The sequence below is a fragment of the Anguilla rostrata genome, chromosome 4, assembly GCF_018555375.3.
Source record: "Anguilla rostrata isolate EN2019 chromosome 4, ASM1855537v3, whole genome shotgun sequence".
NCBI classification, from domain to species: Eukaryota; Metazoa; Chordata; class Actinopteri; order Anguilliformes; family Anguillidae; genus Anguilla; species Anguilla rostrata.
Window position 1 is genome coordinate 51,316,759 of NC_057936.1, and position 19,976 is coordinate 51,336,734.

Consider the following 19,976-nt stretch of genomic DNA (forward strand, 5'->3'; position numbering starts at 1 on the left):
GGCGTATTAGCACAGCTGTCACGAGCCGGCGGACATTTTAACGGCCCTCGGCCCTGCTGCTGAGGGCCCCTGCCCTCGACCGGAAACACATCCGTCACCGCGGATCCACTCGATCGCATTTCTTCAAAGCTCGTCTGTCCGTTCCTCCGCCCGACGGCCTGATTCTCTCATTAGGACCCGGGTCCCGTTCGGTGTCCGAGAGGTTAGGGAGCGCTGTAAATACTTGTGAACAGTTGGGGGGGGGGGGGTGCTTCTGTCGGGCGGAATTCCTGAGGGGGTGTCATTCCCTAATATCTGGAGCAGTGTCTGTGCCACGCTTTTCACCAGGACAGCCGGAGGCAGCTCTCCCCGTTCAGCCGCACTCGACACAGTGCAACAACAACAGACACAGCACAGACGACCCGGGGGTTTCCACCCACCACAGCCACAGTTTGCCCAGGCGTTGCGCTCGCAAAGAAAGAACGCAGTTCAGAAATTCAGTCACGTTCGATCCTCGTCTTCTAAAGGTTACATAAACTGCTAAACAACTCTGCAGATCTGACCTTAATTGCATGGCCAGATCAGTCCCCTTACAGGCACAATAACCTTAACCAGACATTAACATGAGGGAAACTAAATAAGGGACCCGTGACTGTTTCCCTCTTAAGTTGCTAAATGAATGATTGGCCCCCTCCAGGTGGTATAATGGTATCTGTGGTATAAGACTGGAGCGGAGAACAAAAAAATACAATGAAGAGTTAGTCACTAGCTGTTTGTTTTAACCATGGGAAAAAAATCACAGAATTATACATTTTTTTAAAATAAAAGAGACAAAAAAGAAATACAATGTCAGAGAGACTGTCTGTGAAGGCCCTCGCTGGCTGGCGGGTCACTGTGACAGATGTATACGGCCTGTGACTGACAGCTTCCAGGGAAGGCGGAGGGAGAGCCGGGGTCTGGTGAGTTATGTTCGTATGTAAAGGAGCAGCGGGGGGCCCGGGGGGGCCAGACAGATGTAAACTGGGTAATAAAGCGTCAGACTAGCGCGCACAATACGCCGCTGTGTGGAGACGGGGCCCAAACCTGCCGACCCTTCCGTTTCAGAACGCCCTAACCGGGGCGAGCCAAGCGCCTGCGGCCGCCCTTCAAAGCACGCCGTACACCGTCGCGAGGGATTGCGACAAACAGCGACAACCTTTTGTTCATAAGGTCCACGTGGGAACCTGTTTATGCATCGAATGATCCGTCTGCTGCAGTTTGTTATCCAGGTCGAAGATACGTGAGGCTCCCGACCGAAACCTTTTTCAAACCTCGTGTAGTTATTCCTTTAGGGGACAAATGCGCAGAGCAGCGCTCTGAGATGTGGTCAGAGAGAGAGGGGTGGGGGTGGGGTGGGGGGGGGGGTGACCCGTCTGGACGCAGTAACAGCCAGTCTCTGGGGAACAGCGCGCCTCTCGGGCGCTCCCAGCCAAGCGGCAGCTCCTTGATCTGCGTGGGACCGCGGAGCGTCGTATTTTACCCACGTCAGCTGTGGGGGGGGGTGGGGGGGGAGTGGGGGGAGGGGAGGGGGGGGGGGGCAGGTTATCAGACGGCTCCGTCGGCCCCCTCCCGCCGGCAGGCCACAAGAAGAGCATGGAAATGGGCGGCGATGGGAAAAGGGCCGCTCGCTAGCTCATTAAGAAAGGATGAAGGCGCGCACACACATCCGCGTGATGTACTGCGCAATCACTGTGTCAAGAAAACATATGCCCGATTATACCAGGCCTCGGCTTCATTAATCGCCCTGTCTGACGCCCAGCAGTGGGTAAAGCCTTTTTTTCCTAACCGCTAAGTGTCAGAGCAAACAGCCGCCAGCCAATGGGAACGGACCTTCCAGTCTTCAGGGCCTATCATGTGAAAGGAGCCTTCATACGGAACAGAATATCAATCAATGGGGAATCACATTATTAGAAGGTCTATTACAAAACACAAGAGGCTGAATGATGTACCCACTGCAGACATTTCCGATGATAGTTTTTTGTTTTTCCACCGCACAACTTATAATACAGGCCAATCGTTTTCCGCAATGTTATCACATATTTTTCAGAGATCACTAGTTATAAAAAAATAAAAAACTAGTTTAACTCTGTTGGGATTTACGTATATACATGCACATCTGCACCAGTGCACCACCACAGTGGTTCACCACTAAAATCAGCTCTTAAAATGACTACTGCAAGCAAGTTGCCTTATTTTCAGCGTTTGTCTCCCAGAATGCCTTTCCTTTCCTGACGTCTGTTTGCCGTTTGACGAGCATGAACGCCCGTTTTCAGTTCAAACATTTAATGGCCTCCGATGTCTCGATGCGAGTCGCGACTCTGTCTCTCCCCACGTTAAAGAGGAGGAAGCAAAGATCATCTGTGGGGCTCAAATGATAGGGTTCACCAACCTCGCATGACCTTTGACCCCTCCCACAACTAACACTGAGCTCTTCAAGGTCTCCCGATTCCAATTTCCCGCAAATAGGCTTCTCTATCCCTACGCACGAGTCTCCATTTGTAGGATGGCCAGAATGGAACTTCTCAAGAAGAATGTTAAAAATCACACAACTGTATTGACATGTGGCAACATAGCGTGGAAAAATATGACAAAAGCCAGGGCATAGTCACAGTCAATGTCACATATGTACAACTTTATAAACAAACCTTTTACGATTAACCGAAATCAAACCTATCGGCACAATCAAGTAATGCAAAGTTGCAGAAAGCACATTTGGAAAGATCACGTAAAATAAAGTACATTTTAAGCGTATGTTCACATCTGCTGAGGAAGAATCTGGAGACCGCTTTAACAAGTGAGGGCTCACTGCTCGGGAATCCGAGCGCATTCCAAGACACGTCAACAGATGTGCGGCTGAGGACCCCAAGCAGATGGAAGTGACCCGTGTTTTCTGTGCGGAAGACAGACAACAGAATAAACAGTTCATACTCTGCGTGGCGCTTGCCCAATGCGCATACACTCGCTCGTTAACGTAAGTGGGAGTCTGCTTCTTTTCAGCGTCCCGTCATTAGGGAAGACCCTAAATAATGCTGACTCCTCCTTACAATAATAGTGTGCACATTAAATCTATTCATAAATTTAGGCCTGAGCGCTGAAATTTAAACAGGCTGCGCTCCAGCTGGAATCCATCACGTATAACTGCGTAACCTGCCATTAGGTTTCTTTGGATTCGCACCAATAATCGTAGCTGCGAGCGCAGCTATACCGTTCTCTTCACGTAATTGATTTATAACAGTTACATTAAGTCTTCACTCATTGCTAAAAATGATCGCAGAATCCAAGATTTTGACTGACCGTAATGATTCACTGCCGAGCGTTAATGATAGCAGCGTTTTAGCGTGATTCATAAAGGACTCTTAAGCAAGCGAGACTCCATTTCCCACAGCAAGCAATTATACCGAGACAAGGTTCCAGTGCAGCTACACAGGCATTCCGTACACACTCAAAGATGTTCTCACTTAAATCTTGGAAGAGTTGGACAACCCTTCCAAGATGTTATCTTTCTTCAACAGCGTTTAGGCCTCATAATTATAACAGCATGCATTTGCAGAACTTTCCCTAACACGCTCTGTAATACGAAGGGGGAAAAAAAGGTTGTTAATTCCAAATATAACTACCTGAAGAGCTGCATATATGGAAATATATTATATTCAGTTCTGCTTGTATAACACCAGTCAATAACCGTATTCTGTGTCATCGTTTGCTTTTCTCTATAATACCGACAATGTAGGACAGAAAAAGCACCGGCAAGAGCTGCAGTGTTCATTCGGATCTATGCGGCAGTTGCTTGATAGCTCCTCCTGTTAAAACACTGGGGATTGGGCAGCGATGCCCCCCCCCCCCCCCCGTGGTCTGGTGCTACGGCCGACAGCACAACAGACCGCAGAATGACCGCGGAGGGAGGGTCTGAGTTTTCCGAGACTGTCCTATCAGGTGGCGGCAGCTAACGATGCCAGGTGCGAATTAAGCACACTCCTCTGGCTGAACGCACTTTGAGGACAGAGTGTACCTGTTTGTTTGGGCTCTTCCCAAATGGCGACGGGAAGCCACAGAGGTGGGACTGCTTTGCTGGAAATTCCATTTGGCACAAAAGAGAAGCCAGGACATAATAGGGTGGGTTCATAAAGAAAACAAAATTAAAGCCCGTTTCAATATTGAATCATTTGTTGCTTGCTTTTGAACAACTTTTTCAAAACCTTTCACTAATTCTTATTCTTGTTGTTGTTATATCAGTAATGCTGAGTGACTTTTTTGGCAATATGATTTGACTGATGCTTCACTGTCATAATTAATAAGCCTGGGTGCAATTCTAAGGGCCAATACTATGCAAGCAGTGGCATTAGTTTCACTCATACACATGCAACCACAGATCACACAGCTGGCCACCAGCATAAGAAAGGAAATATAAAATAGAGGGACTACAGCATAAGAAATGTAATCCACTATGCGAATCTTCACATAAACACTGAGGTAAGGAAACAGGAGAAGGAAAAAATGATAGAAAGCAGGGACACAAACAGCGCTGTTGAGAACATCTAATGGAGGACACGTTGGATGTTGATACAGACTGCACGAAGAAAGTCTAGAATAAGCCACGTACTGTAATGTAGCCAGAACCAGAGGCACGTGTTGCCAAATTCTCTTGGATCACGAATTCCACACAGTCAAATCATGGAGAAAACAAATGGGACTGAAATAAAAATTAATTACAATAATAAAAATGGAGAGACGAGATATAACTGAAATATAGACAACTTCCAGGGCTAACAGTAAAAGTAATCATCACTCTACTCAGACTGTTATTGTATTTATGTATGGCTTCCATGACGCCAGCCAAAAGCTTATTAATATCATCTAAAACTGCAGTCCAATCGCACTTGCAAGCCAGATGGAATCATTTTCCTGATATTATCATGCATGGATTTAAAAGATTGACATGGTAGATAAAATTAGATTGATGCTCTTTGTGCAGTGAAGGTACGATGACATACCTATTAGTGGCATGTTTGACTGAATAAACCTTTAATTTAAGGTTTTCAACAGACATAATAGCTTATATGGTTGTCTTGACCCCAAAGTTACATGGCCACAATTTCCAGCTGCATATAAACTGACGCAATCCATTTAATAAAATCTCAGAAACAAAGCTATCCCTTTTAAGACACTTACGATAGAAGCATATTGCTTTACACCTGCTTTTACAGCAACTGCCAGTTGACAGGCACTGGGGATCTCTCTGAAATTTAGATGTTGCAGTACTTGCAATTAAACACACATTTAACTTGAGTTCGAAAAGAATAAGCAAAATATTTTTAGCTAAAACATTCATTAGGCTAAAGGCATTTGTGACTATGCACTTGAAACCAAAGGAAATTATTGAGCAGAACGTATTAGGGGCACACGTAATCACCGGCTAGTGCACTGTACACTGCTCGTCATGTACAACCATGTTCTTGGGCTGCACTACCTTGGTGAACAACCCTGGATGTCTTTGGACCGCATTTTGAGTATTTGTGAAACAGAAGAAGCTAACAAGATGAATAATCACTTCACTGCATTAGCCTCCCTTGCTTTTCCCTCTAAACTATTTCCTCTATCCTCTTCTTTGAATGCAACAATGCCAAAATAACTCTGCTGCCAATTACTGCATTAAGCTCATCTGAACACATTTAATAATACACATTTAAAACATTACTGCTTAACTAGCTCGAACAATCAATGTTCGGGAAATTAAATATTTAGGGGACCTGCATTCTGTAGATAAGACACACGTGAGGCAAACATATTACCAATGAAGGCAGCAGAGAACTGGCAGCGATGCGGGGCCCTAGATATGCAAGCCCTCCCAGGGATGGCACAGGTGCGACAGGGACGCAGCAGTGCCGCCGGCTAGCCTGGCAGCTCCGGCTCTGCCCGTCATCTTAATAAAGAGCCCCGAGCCGGTTTTCATCTCTTCATATTTCCTGCATGAAGGTAAACATCAATCGGTGCGTTCCCGCCGCGCCGGGCGGCTCGGGTTACGCGGGGCACAAAGGAGAACGGGCAGCGGATGAAAAGCAGCAGATGGAGCTCGCCCGGGCGCAGTCCAGGGGCCGGGCCCCGTCGCTAGGATACCGAGCCAGCGCGACAGATAGCGCCAGGACAATCAGAGCTATCAAATGGCAGTTCATTGAAGTGGCTAAACGGAAATTAATTGAACTTTTTTTTTTCTTAGGGGGTGGGTTTGGGGGGTGGATGTGGGGGTGGGTTTGGGGGGGGGGGGTGCGTTTTATACCTGCCTGGTTGCTTTCTGTGAGGCATAAAGTAATATCCAGCCTGAGAGAGGAAGCTGATTAGTGACTTGATGGCAGAAGTGCTGGCATGTGGATGAGTAATGGACTGAGGCCAGATCAATAAGGCTGCACAGAACAGGGCTTCTCACATGGCTGTTACTGCCCTGTATGTGCTGCACATGGACCGGCATCTTTCCCTTCCCAGCCTGCCTACTGCCCCTGTGCTTCCCCTCTCTCCAGCCCTGCAGGTACTACCTGGAGGAAATGCAAACGTGGTTAAAATACTGACTCTGCAACGTGATAAATATTTGAATTGATTTCGATTTTTTTTTGTCCTGACTGCATATTGGCTGGTCTACACAGGGGACGCAATTATCCTTTCCTTTGAAGGGATTGTACTGGCAGCTAGAGAACAGAAAGAAAAAGCAGAACGGCCGAAGAGATAAAACGCAAACCCACCAGGGCGCCCGTGAATATCGATGCCCCTCATACAAACCGTCAACTAAAGAAATGCGAAATTCTTATGTAACGTTGACACGGGGGTTCCATGAAACCTGGCGGGGGGGACGGGGTTGGGAGGCAGGTGTGGATGAATGGCCGACTCTCACACGGACCCTACCCGGGGGGGGGGGGTAACACAAAGGGCTCCTCAGAGGGCCCGTGCGATCTTCGCCCCGGCGCTCTGGGCAGAGTTCCCACAGAGATTCCCTTCTCCGCCCCACCTCTCTCCCGGCTTGGCCAGGGTCCTCAGGGGGGCAGCCGGCCGACTGGAGAGGGCCCCGCCCGTTTGCGGGCCCCGCTGCTCCACGGTCCCGGCAGGCGGCGGAGCTGAGGGAGTCCAGCCTGCGCTGCCGGTATCTCCCCGCCATGACGACCAGAGGGACCGCGTGCGCTCTCCGCCATTTTACCCCCGCCATTACTTCTGCCCTACTTCCCAATACGGGCCACGTCAGCAACATACAGTAAAATGAATGGGAAACACACACTCCCCGCCCTTCCCCTGTAAGTGTGAGTCCCTGAGACCGCTACCTGCCCGAACGCTGAGCCTTCAGCCTCAGCTGCGCGGACAGGCGTCTATCTTACCCAAAAAAAAAAAAAACCAAGTGACTTGGGAAACGTTCAGAAACACGGCAGTCTGAGCCGCGTTCAGCGTCCGTGCCTCAAATAACGTCGGGAACTCATAAGATAAACTCGTATCATAAAACATTTGGATTCGTAAACACATCCTTCTCTTGTACGGGGTATTTCTAAACAAACTGGTTTCGGCTGTATGATTCCAGCACGCTCGTAGGAGAGCATGCTGCAGCACTGATCCAGCGCTAGTCTGTGGAATCCCTCTGCACTCCCACGCACTGCATGCTAAAGAAAACGTCTGGTACGAGAGTGCCGGTAATCAACTCCATTGCATGTCCAGAAACGCAAGATTAATAAAGTTAAACGCTTTCAAGGATATTTTTTTTTACCTTCTCATGATGTTATTTTTGTAGCAATATCGATCCAATGTGTCTGCGTTTGTAAATTGCTCCTCTATATGGTGTTCTCCACTGGTGGTGTCGGGTGCGACAGTGTGGCACAAATTCAAATTTGGTGAAATATGCACAGAACACCTCATGACAAATGGAGAAGAGCATGCGTGTAAAGAGACCAGAGACCATTCCAAAAAAGAGGACTGTGGATGACTGTGTACACATTCAAAATGGCTGAAAAATCTATGAAAAGAACACCATCTTTGCATAATAATCCACCAGCTGAACTGACCAAAAACAAAACCTGGTTAAAACCTAGTAAATGGCTGGACGTAACACACGTGATCCAGCCGACCAATGGTGTAACTTCATAACTCGGGCGACCAATGGTGTAACTTCATCACTCACTCAGTCACTCACAGACATCCGCTGTTGCGGTCCAGCCAAAAAGAAAACACAGATGATCAGAAGGGGCAACGCTTAGTCTAACAGCCTAAAACTCCTTTTCTTACTTTTACAGGATAGAAACTGTGAGCGTATCTACATGGATCATACTTACACAGTCTGACACCATTACCTAAGCTTATTCGTTGCAGTTTATGTCTCTAACAGTAGGCCGAAAACGTATGAAACAGTACCGTGTTCGATGGCACTGCTGACAGTTTCCAAACAGTTGTACACAAGCAAGCCATGCCGCTTCGTTTGGGGGTGTAGTTTCATTTCAAATGGAACTCTGGAATTTGGAGCACGAAAACGAACTGTCGTGACCACCAGGGACCACAGATGTCGCAAAAACCACCAAAACCGAAAAATGATGGATAGTGGTACTGTAATTAACGGGGATGGGAGCAGTAGTTCTTAGGAAATATTTATTTGGCCCACCCATCCTGTGTCTCACTTCGGCGTAACCGCAGTTTCCCCAAATGAAGGACAGCTTGGAGAAACGTGACGCTTTTCTACTGATCCGCCCTCAAAGGCTCCTCCTCCAGGCACACCCTCCTGTCGTGTTCAGAAACCCATCTCCTCCAGATCCTGTCCTCCAGAAATCAAACACTCGCACTATTCACCTTCCAGAACGCCAGCGCAACACGCAGCTGGCTAAATGTTGCGTGGTACGCAACCAGGAAACTGACTAAATGGCTAAAGTTTTCATTTGTGACATTTACACTTCGCGACTGACATCTAAAATGCTGCGCGCTCAAAACAGTTGAGATATTGAATTTCACCATCAATAGGTTACCTCAGTTCCCTAATCGCAACAACAGCCCTGTTAACTGCCCAAAGCCTCCATTAGCGAAATGAGTTATCTGACATGAAAGCAGTGAAACCCAGCCCGCAGGAACCAAAGAGCTCCGAGATGAATGGTGACATTTATTCCGCATCACCGCCGTCATCACTCTGAAATCTTCAATTAAAGTTTTCTCCCGGTCGTGAATTTAAATACCACCGGCGGGTGGCAGGGAGACTCGAGGTGAGTCACGGGCGTGACATTTAAAAAAAGAAACTGCGTAGTTCTGCAACGCACTTCCCATTGACACGGTAAGCCTATCCATTTAAATGCTTGCCACGTTTTTTTTACACGCATCGCAATAGCCGTGGCTGTGGTGCAGAAATACTACGTTAAACACATTCATTCGATATTTGTTTAGGTTACCGGAGCGGGATAATAGCTAATGCATTTGCTCGTAAGGTAAGCCGAGGGACTGGAAAGCTTCTGAGCTATTGTTTGAACGTACAGAACACTGAACAACTACGCTACTGGTCATTATCCCAAAACGGACGACTGAGCCCTCTAAACTGCATGAAACTACTATAATGATCCATGAGCACTAAAGAGAACTGCTCTTCCCAGTCAGTCATCCGCTCCTGCGGCTACAAACGATGCGAGCTGCGGCCCCGGCTGATGCAGTGCTGGATTCCGCGGGTCAGGACGCGCGCGTTAATACCGAACAGCAGCGCAGGCCCTGTTCAAGCGTCCCTCAGCGGACCCTACGCCGGGACGCCGGGGTGAGCGCGAGCGATCGGGCGGGGGTCCAGGTCCCGCTCCGGCGCCCGGCGCAGCTGTCCTCCCTAACCGAAACCTCACGTTCTCCGTGTTCACATCAGGACCCTGCCACGCCGCGTCATCGGGTTTCAGGGAGCAGGAGGACTCAGAGCGAAACCAGCGGGCTTTCAGAGGAAACGTCCGCAGGTTAAGATAAAAACGTCCTCGCTCTCGATTACAGAGAGCACCTTTCGCCGTGTTGCCGGGGCGATCTCGTTCACATGCATGCGAGCACCGGCACACACGGACACGCCCACAGACCCGTGTGTACGCCGTGTGATGCGGGTGCCAGACTTGTGCACGGGTACGAGAGCAAAGTAATCTATTTACATTCCTCTGAGAAACATTTACTAACATGTTTGCTAACATGTTAAATAAGGGACACACACACACGCACGCACACACACACACAGAATTTTCCTTTCTCTGCTTCAGCGCAGGGAACTAAAAGTCTGATGTCTTGCTATGAAAGGCGCATGTGTCACTCCCCGGTGGTGCTGGGAGTTCGGCTCCATGGCCTCGCTCTCTCCGTACCTGGAAGCCCTGAACGTGGGCCAGGTAGTCCAGCTGCTGGGCCGGCTGCACGGAGGCACAGCCCAGCGCGGGGGCCCTCCCCTTCAGGCCCGAGGCGTCCGCCGTCGGGGGGGTCCCGTTGAGCAGCAGCTCCCTGGCCATGGCCGCCGCCGCGCTGCCGTCGCCGGCGCCGCCGTAGAAGGGGGCCGCGCCCTGGCAGGGGTCGTTGGGGGTCAGGTAGTTCGCCGGGGCTCCTCCTGGGCCGGCTTTGTTCCTGCTGGCCTCCATCTCCTGGTACACGTCAGGGGACAGGTGGAGGATTCCCTTTTGAGCTGGGGGGGGCGGATGCAGAGAGAGAGGGAGAGAGGGAGGGGGGAACCGTTAGCGCTCGCGTCGTTTCTCGGGGAAGTCATTTAAGCATGCGCGCCGCCGTTGCCACCGCCCGGTGCCGGGAGAACCCCGCGCGCTGGCGCTCCATCTGGTCGCCGGCGTGGGATTGGGTCGCGGCCCACGGGGATGGGACAGCCTCGCTGGCTCTGGCGAGCCACACACAAACGAGCAGCTGCTGTACAGCTCAGACCGGCCGCCCCCAAAGCCCCAGCAGCCATTGCATTTTTAAAGATGTCCAAACTGTGCTTCAATGTAAAAAGCAGCACTTAAAAAATGAAAAACATGCCGTGTGATCTACCAAGCAAACACAGACCTCTGCGGTCCCAACAACTTCCATATCTGGGCATCTCTAACATTATGTTACATTGTGATATTATACACAGAAAATACCCAAATGAAGGGTGACTTCCAGAGTTTACAGAGTACATTTCATCACTGCAGAGTTTTGCTCAAGGGTAAAAACGAAAGTGAGCCACTAGTACACGCACATGTAAAGGAATTAAAAAATGTTCTTTCGTTCTGGCGGACCAGAGGTACGTCTGGGTTTTTGGTCCACATACATCTCCTAATTACATAAACTGGTAAATGATTATGCTAAACTGACATGGATGACTCTGGCACCTCGCCTATTCAGACTGTAACTTCTGGACTGGGGGGAATGCCACCTAAAAAACCAACACAATGATTCTCACTTCAAGATCTGTCACTGTAAAGAACCTCTAGTAAGTGAGCTCTCAACTCTTACACAAAGGCCCGGTGTGGCAGGGTTTCCATTCTCAGTCAGGGCACTGTCAGTACTGTGATCCCTTCTCTATCAATAGCCTTCTCTGCTTTCCCCCAGTCTGAATGAGCTGAGAACATTCAGAAATACACGAGGAGGGCAGACTGTGCGTCCTTATTTAAAAACAATCGTAACCGTATCCCTTTTTCATTTTTGGGAGGAAATCCCCTTTAAGGTCTTGGACAGAACAAAGTGGGTCTGAATCTGTAGTAGTGCAGTAAGGGAGGCCACTGCCTGGGTTATGGATTGAGTTTTCTCATAAAAATACAAGCGGACACAAATTGAATTTCCAATGCACCTCCCAACGATGCTAATCTACGGTCGCTATCAAAACAGGTGAACGAGCCCAGCGATGCACTGCCTTGTAATGGAGCTCTACAGAGCACAGCCATGGTCCGGTCAGTTCAGGTCACAGAACGCGGAACCGCCAATGACGCCAGCGCCTTTGGGACGGAACGGAAAGTGCTTCAGAAACGTGACCCGGGTCACTCACTCCGTGTGCCCTGACGCAGCGCTCAGGACTTCTCGTTTTTTGGGGCTCCGTTAATTTTTTTGCACTGGCAAAGGAAACGCACGCAACCTTTAAAACTGCAGACGAGATCGCTGGAGGTTGGGGGAAAACAGCTGTCACGAGTAGAACAGCTGGTCAATGCCATTACGGTCAGGGCGGGGGGGGGCGGGGGGGGGGGGGGAGAAAGACCCACTGCTTCCTGTTTGTGTTTGTTAGACAGAGCATTCCAAGAGAGCAGCCAGGCCTCGGCTTTTTATTCTGCACGGAATTACAATCCTCTCATTCAGCCACAGACGCTTTCCAAGGAGCCAATTAGACCGTGTTTTTCTATGCGCTGTGTAATGACAACCGCTTCTCATGTGACAGCAACTGGACTAAGCACATACTTTCACATCTCAAATCAATGCATGATCAAATGTCTTTGAAAAAACCTTTTGCCAACCGCACGTATACTTTGCACGTATACGTAAGAACACTTTTCTTCCTAAAGCTTTTCTTACCGAATCTTGAAGGAAATAAAACACTGGAATCATGAGAACAATTATCTTTCACATCCCTGTTTTTCATGCTTTTTTGATATTTTGTTTATGAAGCACATAAATAGTTATTGTCATGTTCTCACATACAGTCAAATGAATAAAAATTGAGACAGTGCCCCAATTTATAAACATATCATTCAGTGTTTCATCTCAAATTTAATGTGCTGGAGTACAGAACCAAAAAAGAGAGAAACTGTGCCACTGTCCCATTACTTATGCATTTAACAGTACAGAGGTGGATAATTAAGCAAACCAAGACAATGTTTTAAAAATTATTTTATAAAAAACTGGTCAGCCTCCCTCAAAACTTTAAACAACCAACAGCTGGACTCAGCTGAAACAGTAGGCCCACATTCACTATGGCTGAAAACCAAAGCTACATTCGATCTTAATGAGAGGGAAATTAACAGGCTCAAATGACAAACGCCCTGCGCAGATACGACGTCAGGGAGGAGGAAACAAGGTGGAGAGGGCGTTAGCCAGCGGGAGTCGGATGGCAACAGTGCAGCGCGCTGCGTACAGCGCACACAATCCCATGCTTTCCTGGGCACCGTCCACTGTTTTCAGTGCCCCGCCCGAAATGACGGGCTCCTCCCTGGAAGCGCTCGTTCGAGAGGAGGGCGGTGCGCCTGATCTGAAACAGATAGCCGCTGAAGCCTAATCTGTAAATCAAAACTACGAAGCAAGACGCTAAGATGCTAACGTCGACAAAAAAGAGGCACACATCAGGAAATGAAATAAGGCGAACCGGACTGACGAATCCCTGCTGCGGTGCTCTCGGGGGGAGGATGTTTTTTTTGGTGACAGAGCCGTAATCACTTCTGCATGTAGCCCAGTCTCAACCGGGATGAAAACTCAATTACAACACGAGGTGCCTTTCCAGGGCAGGGTGTATTATTAGAACCCAACGGATCTCCCACACCGGCCTATTATGGTGCTGAGAAGCAGTGGGAGAACAGCGTCTCACAGTTTGTTCCGAACACACTGCGGTACTACAGGCATGTAAGGCTATTTTAGCATGATCCTTTTTACGTTTGATTCTGATTCTGAGAGTTTACAGTGTACGTTCTATCACTGCAGAGCTGAGTTTTGCTCAAGGGTAAAAACGAAAGTGAGCTACTGGTATACGCACATGTAAAGGAATTATAAAATACTCCTTGGTTCTGGCGGACCAGAGCTACGAATCAGAGAATCAGAGCTCAGGATAAAACACCAAATAACAGATGGATAGCCTCTGAGACACTGCCATGTTCCAGTGAACATACAGTACGCTCTTATACAACTTGGCGCTGGATGGAACTGACGCAGCCTCTCTTTCAGTGGTTACAAAGGCTCTGCTCTTTTTCCCTTTCCTCATCCTTGTCATGTTCGCTGCTACGGTTGTTTACCGCAGGACTCCAGCCTTTCGCTATGGAGGTACCACAGCAGCCAGCCATTTTCCTCCATCTCGCATGCCCAATACCACTCAAGTGCCAATGCCGGGCCCAACACACTGTCAGCCCCAACGTCCCAGTGAGACGGGACGGGGCTGGTATGACAGAAAGAAAACACCCATAATGCAGCCCCAGAATAATGAAATGCAAGTCACGGAAGCGGGAATCCCGCGATGACTGACAGAATCATTCACCTGCTCCTGTGCTAAGCCGGGATAGCCTCAGTAACATGCTTGTTCTCCTGCGCTAGCTTTGCCATTGAACTGAAGCCTGGGATATGCGGAAAAAACTCTTTTGAAAGCGACAAGTATTTTCTGGTTTGGGGACTCGGGAGAGCTGATGAGCCGATTTGGACAGGAGCGGAGAATGAGATGGACCGTGGCCGGGAAGCGATGCTCTTCCAGGAAGCGGACAAATCCGGAAAATGGAGCGTCAATGCCAGGGAAGACTGTCCGCGACTCTGCATGCATCCCTAAAACAGCGTCTGTCACAATCGCTATCGGTTTCCACACTTCAATTAGCCCAACATGCCTGAAACCTCCTGCAAATGTGTTTACCAAAACTGAGAAGATCATTTAAACAGTATATCAGCAGAAGCCCAACGAGAGCCAAGGTCTTCATCACAGTTTACAGCACGGGGAAGACATAAAAAAATATACAACTGTTACAAATCACGTTGGCTGCTTTCACAAACCCTCCTGGAATATCAGTGCAGCTTTGCGTCGAGAGTGTTAAGCACCGCAAATGAAAAATACCGACTCACTGCACATTCAGGGTTAATAAAAAGATTGTTGCTATTTGTCATACCTTTGCAAATGTTTATCAGCCTCTCCCTTCAGTAGATGCTTTCTGAATGAATGTTTCTGGACACGGTGCACGTCGTTCAGGAGATAACGTGATTTAGCCTTCCGGCATTCAGGCTAAGTGGATCAAAGCCATGTCTGCGCTCACGACAATCTCTGCCATCAATCGAGCCTCCAGTGCGCGGTTCATTACAACCAGCGCACATCCTACGGACATGGGAAACCGCACGTCTCCGGCTGCGTCTCCCAAATCCTGAGCGACAAGCAGCGGACAGGCGCTGGGAAGCTTGGGGTGGCGGTGGCGGTGGCGGTGGTGGCGTGGGGAAGGGGGTGGGGGGGAGTGTATCACCGTTATTAAGACCTCAAACCCCCCCGGGATGGCACTGATGTGCCAGTGCTCCACGCACATAAGACCAGCTCAATGGCCCCCGTTGCGCAAACGGGCCCTTGAGCTGACAGTCAGCCCCCCATTTAGCAGTCAGACAGATTAAACGGGTGGACGTCACCCCACAATGCGCCACCTGACAGGAGACCAGAAGAAGAGGAGACGCACTCACTGTTGCTCGCCGCTTCGGGAAAAGCGCCCTTTTGTCCGTTCCAGCCTTTGTCGTCCATCTGCTGTAAAACAGAAAAAGTGTGTGGGGGGGGGGGGGGGAACTGCATCAGTGGTTGCCTCCTATTCAACCGTGTCAAAACGGTTCCTCCTCACTGTTCTGCTTATAAAGAGGAGAGCTCTCCAACTCTACGAAAAATGGGCCTAATTCAGTAAGAGCCGCTAAACAGCCAAACAACCTGCGGAAAGACCTATTTAACTTATAAAGCACAAGACTGAACAAGCCGTCCTTAGCCAGGAGTAGGGCTTCTGCTTAACAAGCCAATACGATCACTCCCGACTGCTACCACAGCCATAGCTGTGACAGCTACAAATAAACGCTAATTCATTATAAACCTCAGTGGTGACATGCGCATACGCAGTAGCAGGCTAGCGCAGCACAGACCTTATCCGGAGGAGTCTGCACAGTGCTGGAGGCTTTGTATCCGAGCTGCAGCAGCATGGCCTCTGCTGCATTCCTCTTGGACACTTTCTTATTGGGTCCCGTTCCTGTGGTCACCTCACTGCCCACTTTCACCTGCGTGCGGCACAGTACAGCGTCTCAACACCAGTCCACCCCACTCACACCAGACATTTTACAGACAAGGTAACGGCTACATGGGGCGGCGGTGTAGTATAACGGGTAAGGAGCTGGTCTTGTAACCTAAAGGTCGCAGATTCGATTCCCAGGTTGGACACTGCCGTTGTACCCTTGAGCAAGGTACTTAACCTGGTATTTTACCTTAAAGCAAGGTAATTGCTTCAATATACATCCAGCTGTATAAATGGATGCAATGTAAATGCTATGTAAAAATTTGTGTAAGTCACTCTGGATAAGAGCGTCTGCTAAATACCTGTAATGTCATGTACATGAGAACAAAAGACATCTTATAAATCTCTCATCAATTTGTTTTTCTCAAATTATGCTTCTTTCTTCAGATTGTAAAGGTTCTACTAGTGCGGACTCTGCAAAGGTCAAAGTTTTCATTAACACAACATTAAATGTTTTTTGCAATGTAGCAAAATCAGATGTTTACCCAATTACACCACAAATGCTAAGTCAAACACTTCAGCTTCTCAGAAATGCAATGTTTTTGTTTGTTTGTGTTTGTTTCTGGACAGCAGTGCCTCTATAATTACAGCTTTTCTTGCCAAGGTGAACACAAACTAAGAGCTGCACAATTGGTACAATGTGACAGAAAATGAAAAGTCAACAGAGCTTCACAAAAACAAATAAACCAACGCCAGAAAGATAGAACTGCAGTAAGAGTCCAGCAATCCTGAAACTGAAAAAAATGAATAAATAAATCAACATGCCTTAATGCACGATGCTTCAGCAATACAAATAACGGACAAGAAAATCACATTTCCGTGTCTGAATTTATAAATTTCTTCGAAACCCTTGAAGCGAATAAACAATAATTCATGGTTGGCATATAATAAAACATTGTGTTTTCTAGTATTTGACCACAGTACTGATTTGTAGCAAGTGTTGCATTAAATAACCCCAGGAAGAAAAAAACTCATTTATACACACGACGTAAGCAGGAACAATGTGGAAACTTTAGAAGCAACCAGGACTTACAAAAGCAACACACTAAACCAGGGAGCTAATGCCTCCTTAAAAGAAGCATGAAGAATTGCTTTGAGCCAGAATGGCCATGTGCTGAGAGACCCACTGTTCCTGTGAAAGAGGGGGATTACTGGGCAGGGGATGAGGAAGTAAACCTCACACAATCCTTTCAGCGCCATTTGGGAGGCACTGGTCTGGAAACAGCACAGCCCACCAAATTACACTATACTTGATTAAAAACCCATTTAATCTCCAAATATGAAAATGAAGAAGTTTCTTCCTGAAGTTTGCCAACAGAAGACCAGTACGGGAGAATCCACTATATAAACATTTGACTGATTCATTTATTCCGTTTATTTGTCAGGGAAGATGTCCAATTTGTAACATAAATTTCACCAATACAAATCTGATGCGTTGTCCCAGATACAGACAGCTAGAAGCTAAACATGATAAAATATGAACACCGTGCCAGGACAGACGAAAGCTTTACGATTGCATGGCAGGGGCTGGACAGGTTCGGGTACTGCGAGAAATTTTCAGAAACTGCGCAATCCAAATCCTCCTTATCGTGGACTGGAAATGCCTGGTTAAAACAGAAATTTATGGCGAAATCACTTCCACGTAATGCGAGTGAGCGCATCAGGCCAGGCTGGAGCCTGAACTTCAGAAAGGGAGGAGATTTCTCTCCAAACTTTAGGAGGTGTCTGGTGGTCTGACCTGGTTACTGAGGAGGATTTTTCACATGGCCCAGCCAGCGGAGATGTAATGCCCTGGCCCTGACACAACAGCTCGCTAAGTCCCCGCAGGACCCCCTCTGAGCCACCCCCCCGGCCCCGCTGGCCCCCCCAGCCCCCTGGCCCCCCTGGCCCCCCTGGCCCAGCAACCGGGCACATCTTCATTCTCTCAGCCGCTCTGCCTCACATGACTCATATTTCAAGGGAATCATTACTGGTTCCTTCAGGCAACTGCGGTGGACACGTCTCCCTTCGGCAGGCGCTGAGCAAGGCCAGCTTCGGCTTCGGCTTCGACGGCTCCTGCGCGCGAACTCCACCTCAGTCAGCGACCGCTGGCGGTAACGGAGCGCTCCGAAGTGGGACTGATTTGCGCGACGGACGTCGCCGAGCGCCCAGGCGGCGCATCCAATGAAGACGCGTCGATCGGGGAGCCGACGCGGGCGGCGGTTCGAGAGAGGAGGAGGAGGAGGGGGAGGGAGGAGGGAGGAGGGAGGAGGGGGGAGGGAGGAGGGAGGAGGGGGAAGGAGGAGGAGGGGGGAAGGAGGAGGGGGGAGGAGGGAGGAGGTGGGCTCCGTTACCTGCATGACGAACTCGCGGCGGCGGGGCATCCCCCTCTCCGACAGCAGCGCGTACTCGGGCTCCCGCTCCTTCTTGGCCTGCTGGATCTGCGCCAGGCGGCTGATGGGGTTCATGCCCTGCCCGTACTCCGGCCTCATCTGCAGGCAGAGCCCGTCACGGTCACGCCCAACGACCCGCGAGGCCGCCGCCGCGCGGCACGACCGCCACACACTCCGCCGACAGCGCTGCGTCTCTGCAAGCGCGGGGTGGGCGCGGCACGCTGGCTAAGCAGCTCGGTTTGCAGCCAGATTGCCGCAGGTTTAAATCTCCAGGCAGGGTTTTAACTGTTACTGTTGCGGCCACAAGTACATAACTTATCCTCAAATGCATTACTAAATATGCACCACATAAACAGAAGTACATGCATCACACAGCAAATGTGAGTTGTTCTCTATAAAATAGGTCGCTTCCTAAGCAAATAAATAAGAATAGAATAATACTATGGTATTTTCCAATTCATTAAGTTGGAGAATACCACAGTATTATGCTATTCGTATTTATTTGCTTAGAAAGCGACCTATTTTATAGAGGACAACTTACATTTGCTGTGTGATGCATGTACTTCTGTTTATGTGCCATTTAACATAACCATTTAACATAACCGCACACCACCAAAATCTAATCTGAATAAGTGAGCAGAGGAAGCTGTTCACAACCCAATGCACTTTCTAAGCACTTACACTTTCTAAGCACTTACATTGACGTTACTTTAAGCATGCAAGTGTAAATCTTCATAACGTTAGCGAGCACCATCCCCTCGTCTACAGCAGGGCTTCCCCTGAGTCCTGGGAGCAGCGCGGTTCTGGTTCACCTTTAGAATGGACTTGGGCCGCTTCTTGTAGTGCAGCTTGGGCTTCTCCACCACGGGGAGGGGCGGCAGCTTCCTCAGGTCCTGCAGGACGGAGAGGGCCGCTCTCTTTTTGGAGAGCTTCTTGCTGTTCCCCTCTCCCTCTCCCGAGAACTCGCCCACGGTCACCCGCGTGAAGAAGCTCTTCATGTGTGGGGGCCCGCTCTCCTTCAGCACCTGGCAGGGAGAGATGTGCGCCTGGGTGTTTGGATGCTGCCGACGGCCATTTTAAACGGACGTGAAAGTAACCTGCCATCCTGTTCCACACTCTGCCATGAAATTGTAATTGTAAATCAAACTTTTCTTTTTTTTTTAAAAAAAAGGACAGCATCTTAAGACTCAAATAGCAGCAAGGACCTTTCAGCTTCTGCCAATACTATAATCACAAAATCTATTACATTATCTAGATTATGATTATGACAAACACAGATACAGAAATACAGATTACAATAAGCCATAACTACAAAGACCACTAAATAATGCCAACTGTGTATCTAGTAAAATGGTCCTTACCAAAGATAGTTGATAGATATTGTATAATTATAATATATATATAACAATAATCATTTATAAGTATTTATTTATAACATGAAGCTTGGAGATAATATTAAATGTAGAATCTCAAACAACATACAGCTAACTTATATTGAGATAAACAGCAGCATAAACGAATGCTGACAGTAGCCAATTCGCTCAGTTAAGCTGAATGGTTAAAAAACACGAAACACACGTCAATTAACCAGACGTACATTTAATTATCCCACACCCCCGCACATTTCCAATCCCAATAAACAATACGCATTTACAAACCCAATACGCACTGTCATTACCCTACAGTGTTT

At 48.5% G+C, this 19,976-nt stretch overlaps 1 protein-coding gene across 10 annotated transcripts in view; it reads right to left on the minus strand.

The window, feature by feature from the left end:
• The window catches only part of stau2 (staufen double-stranded RNA binding protein 2), an 84,091-nt gene that overhangs the window by 31,764 nt on the left and 32,351 nt on the right, over positions 1 to 19,976 (minus strand). For 8 of the 10 annotated variants that reach the window (XM_064333096.1, XM_064333101.1, XM_064333100.1 and 5 more), the window contains exons 8-12: positions 19,099 to 19,311; positions 18,248 to 18,385; positions 15,769 to 15,900; positions 15,328 to 15,388; positions 10,335 to 10,645 (exon numbers count right to left, since the gene is read on the minus strand). In XM_064333096.1, the coding sequence (XP_064189166.1) occupies positions 10,335 to 10,645; positions 15,328 to 15,388; positions 15,769 to 15,900; positions 18,248 to 18,385; positions 19,099 to 19,311 (855 nt within the window). The remainder of the gene's footprint in view (positions 1 to 10,334; positions 10,646 to 15,327; positions 15,389 to 15,768; positions 15,901 to 18,247; positions 18,386 to 19,098; positions 19,312 to 19,976) is intronic. The other 2 variants (XM_064333098.1, XM_064333094.1) reach the window with 1 other exon arrangement.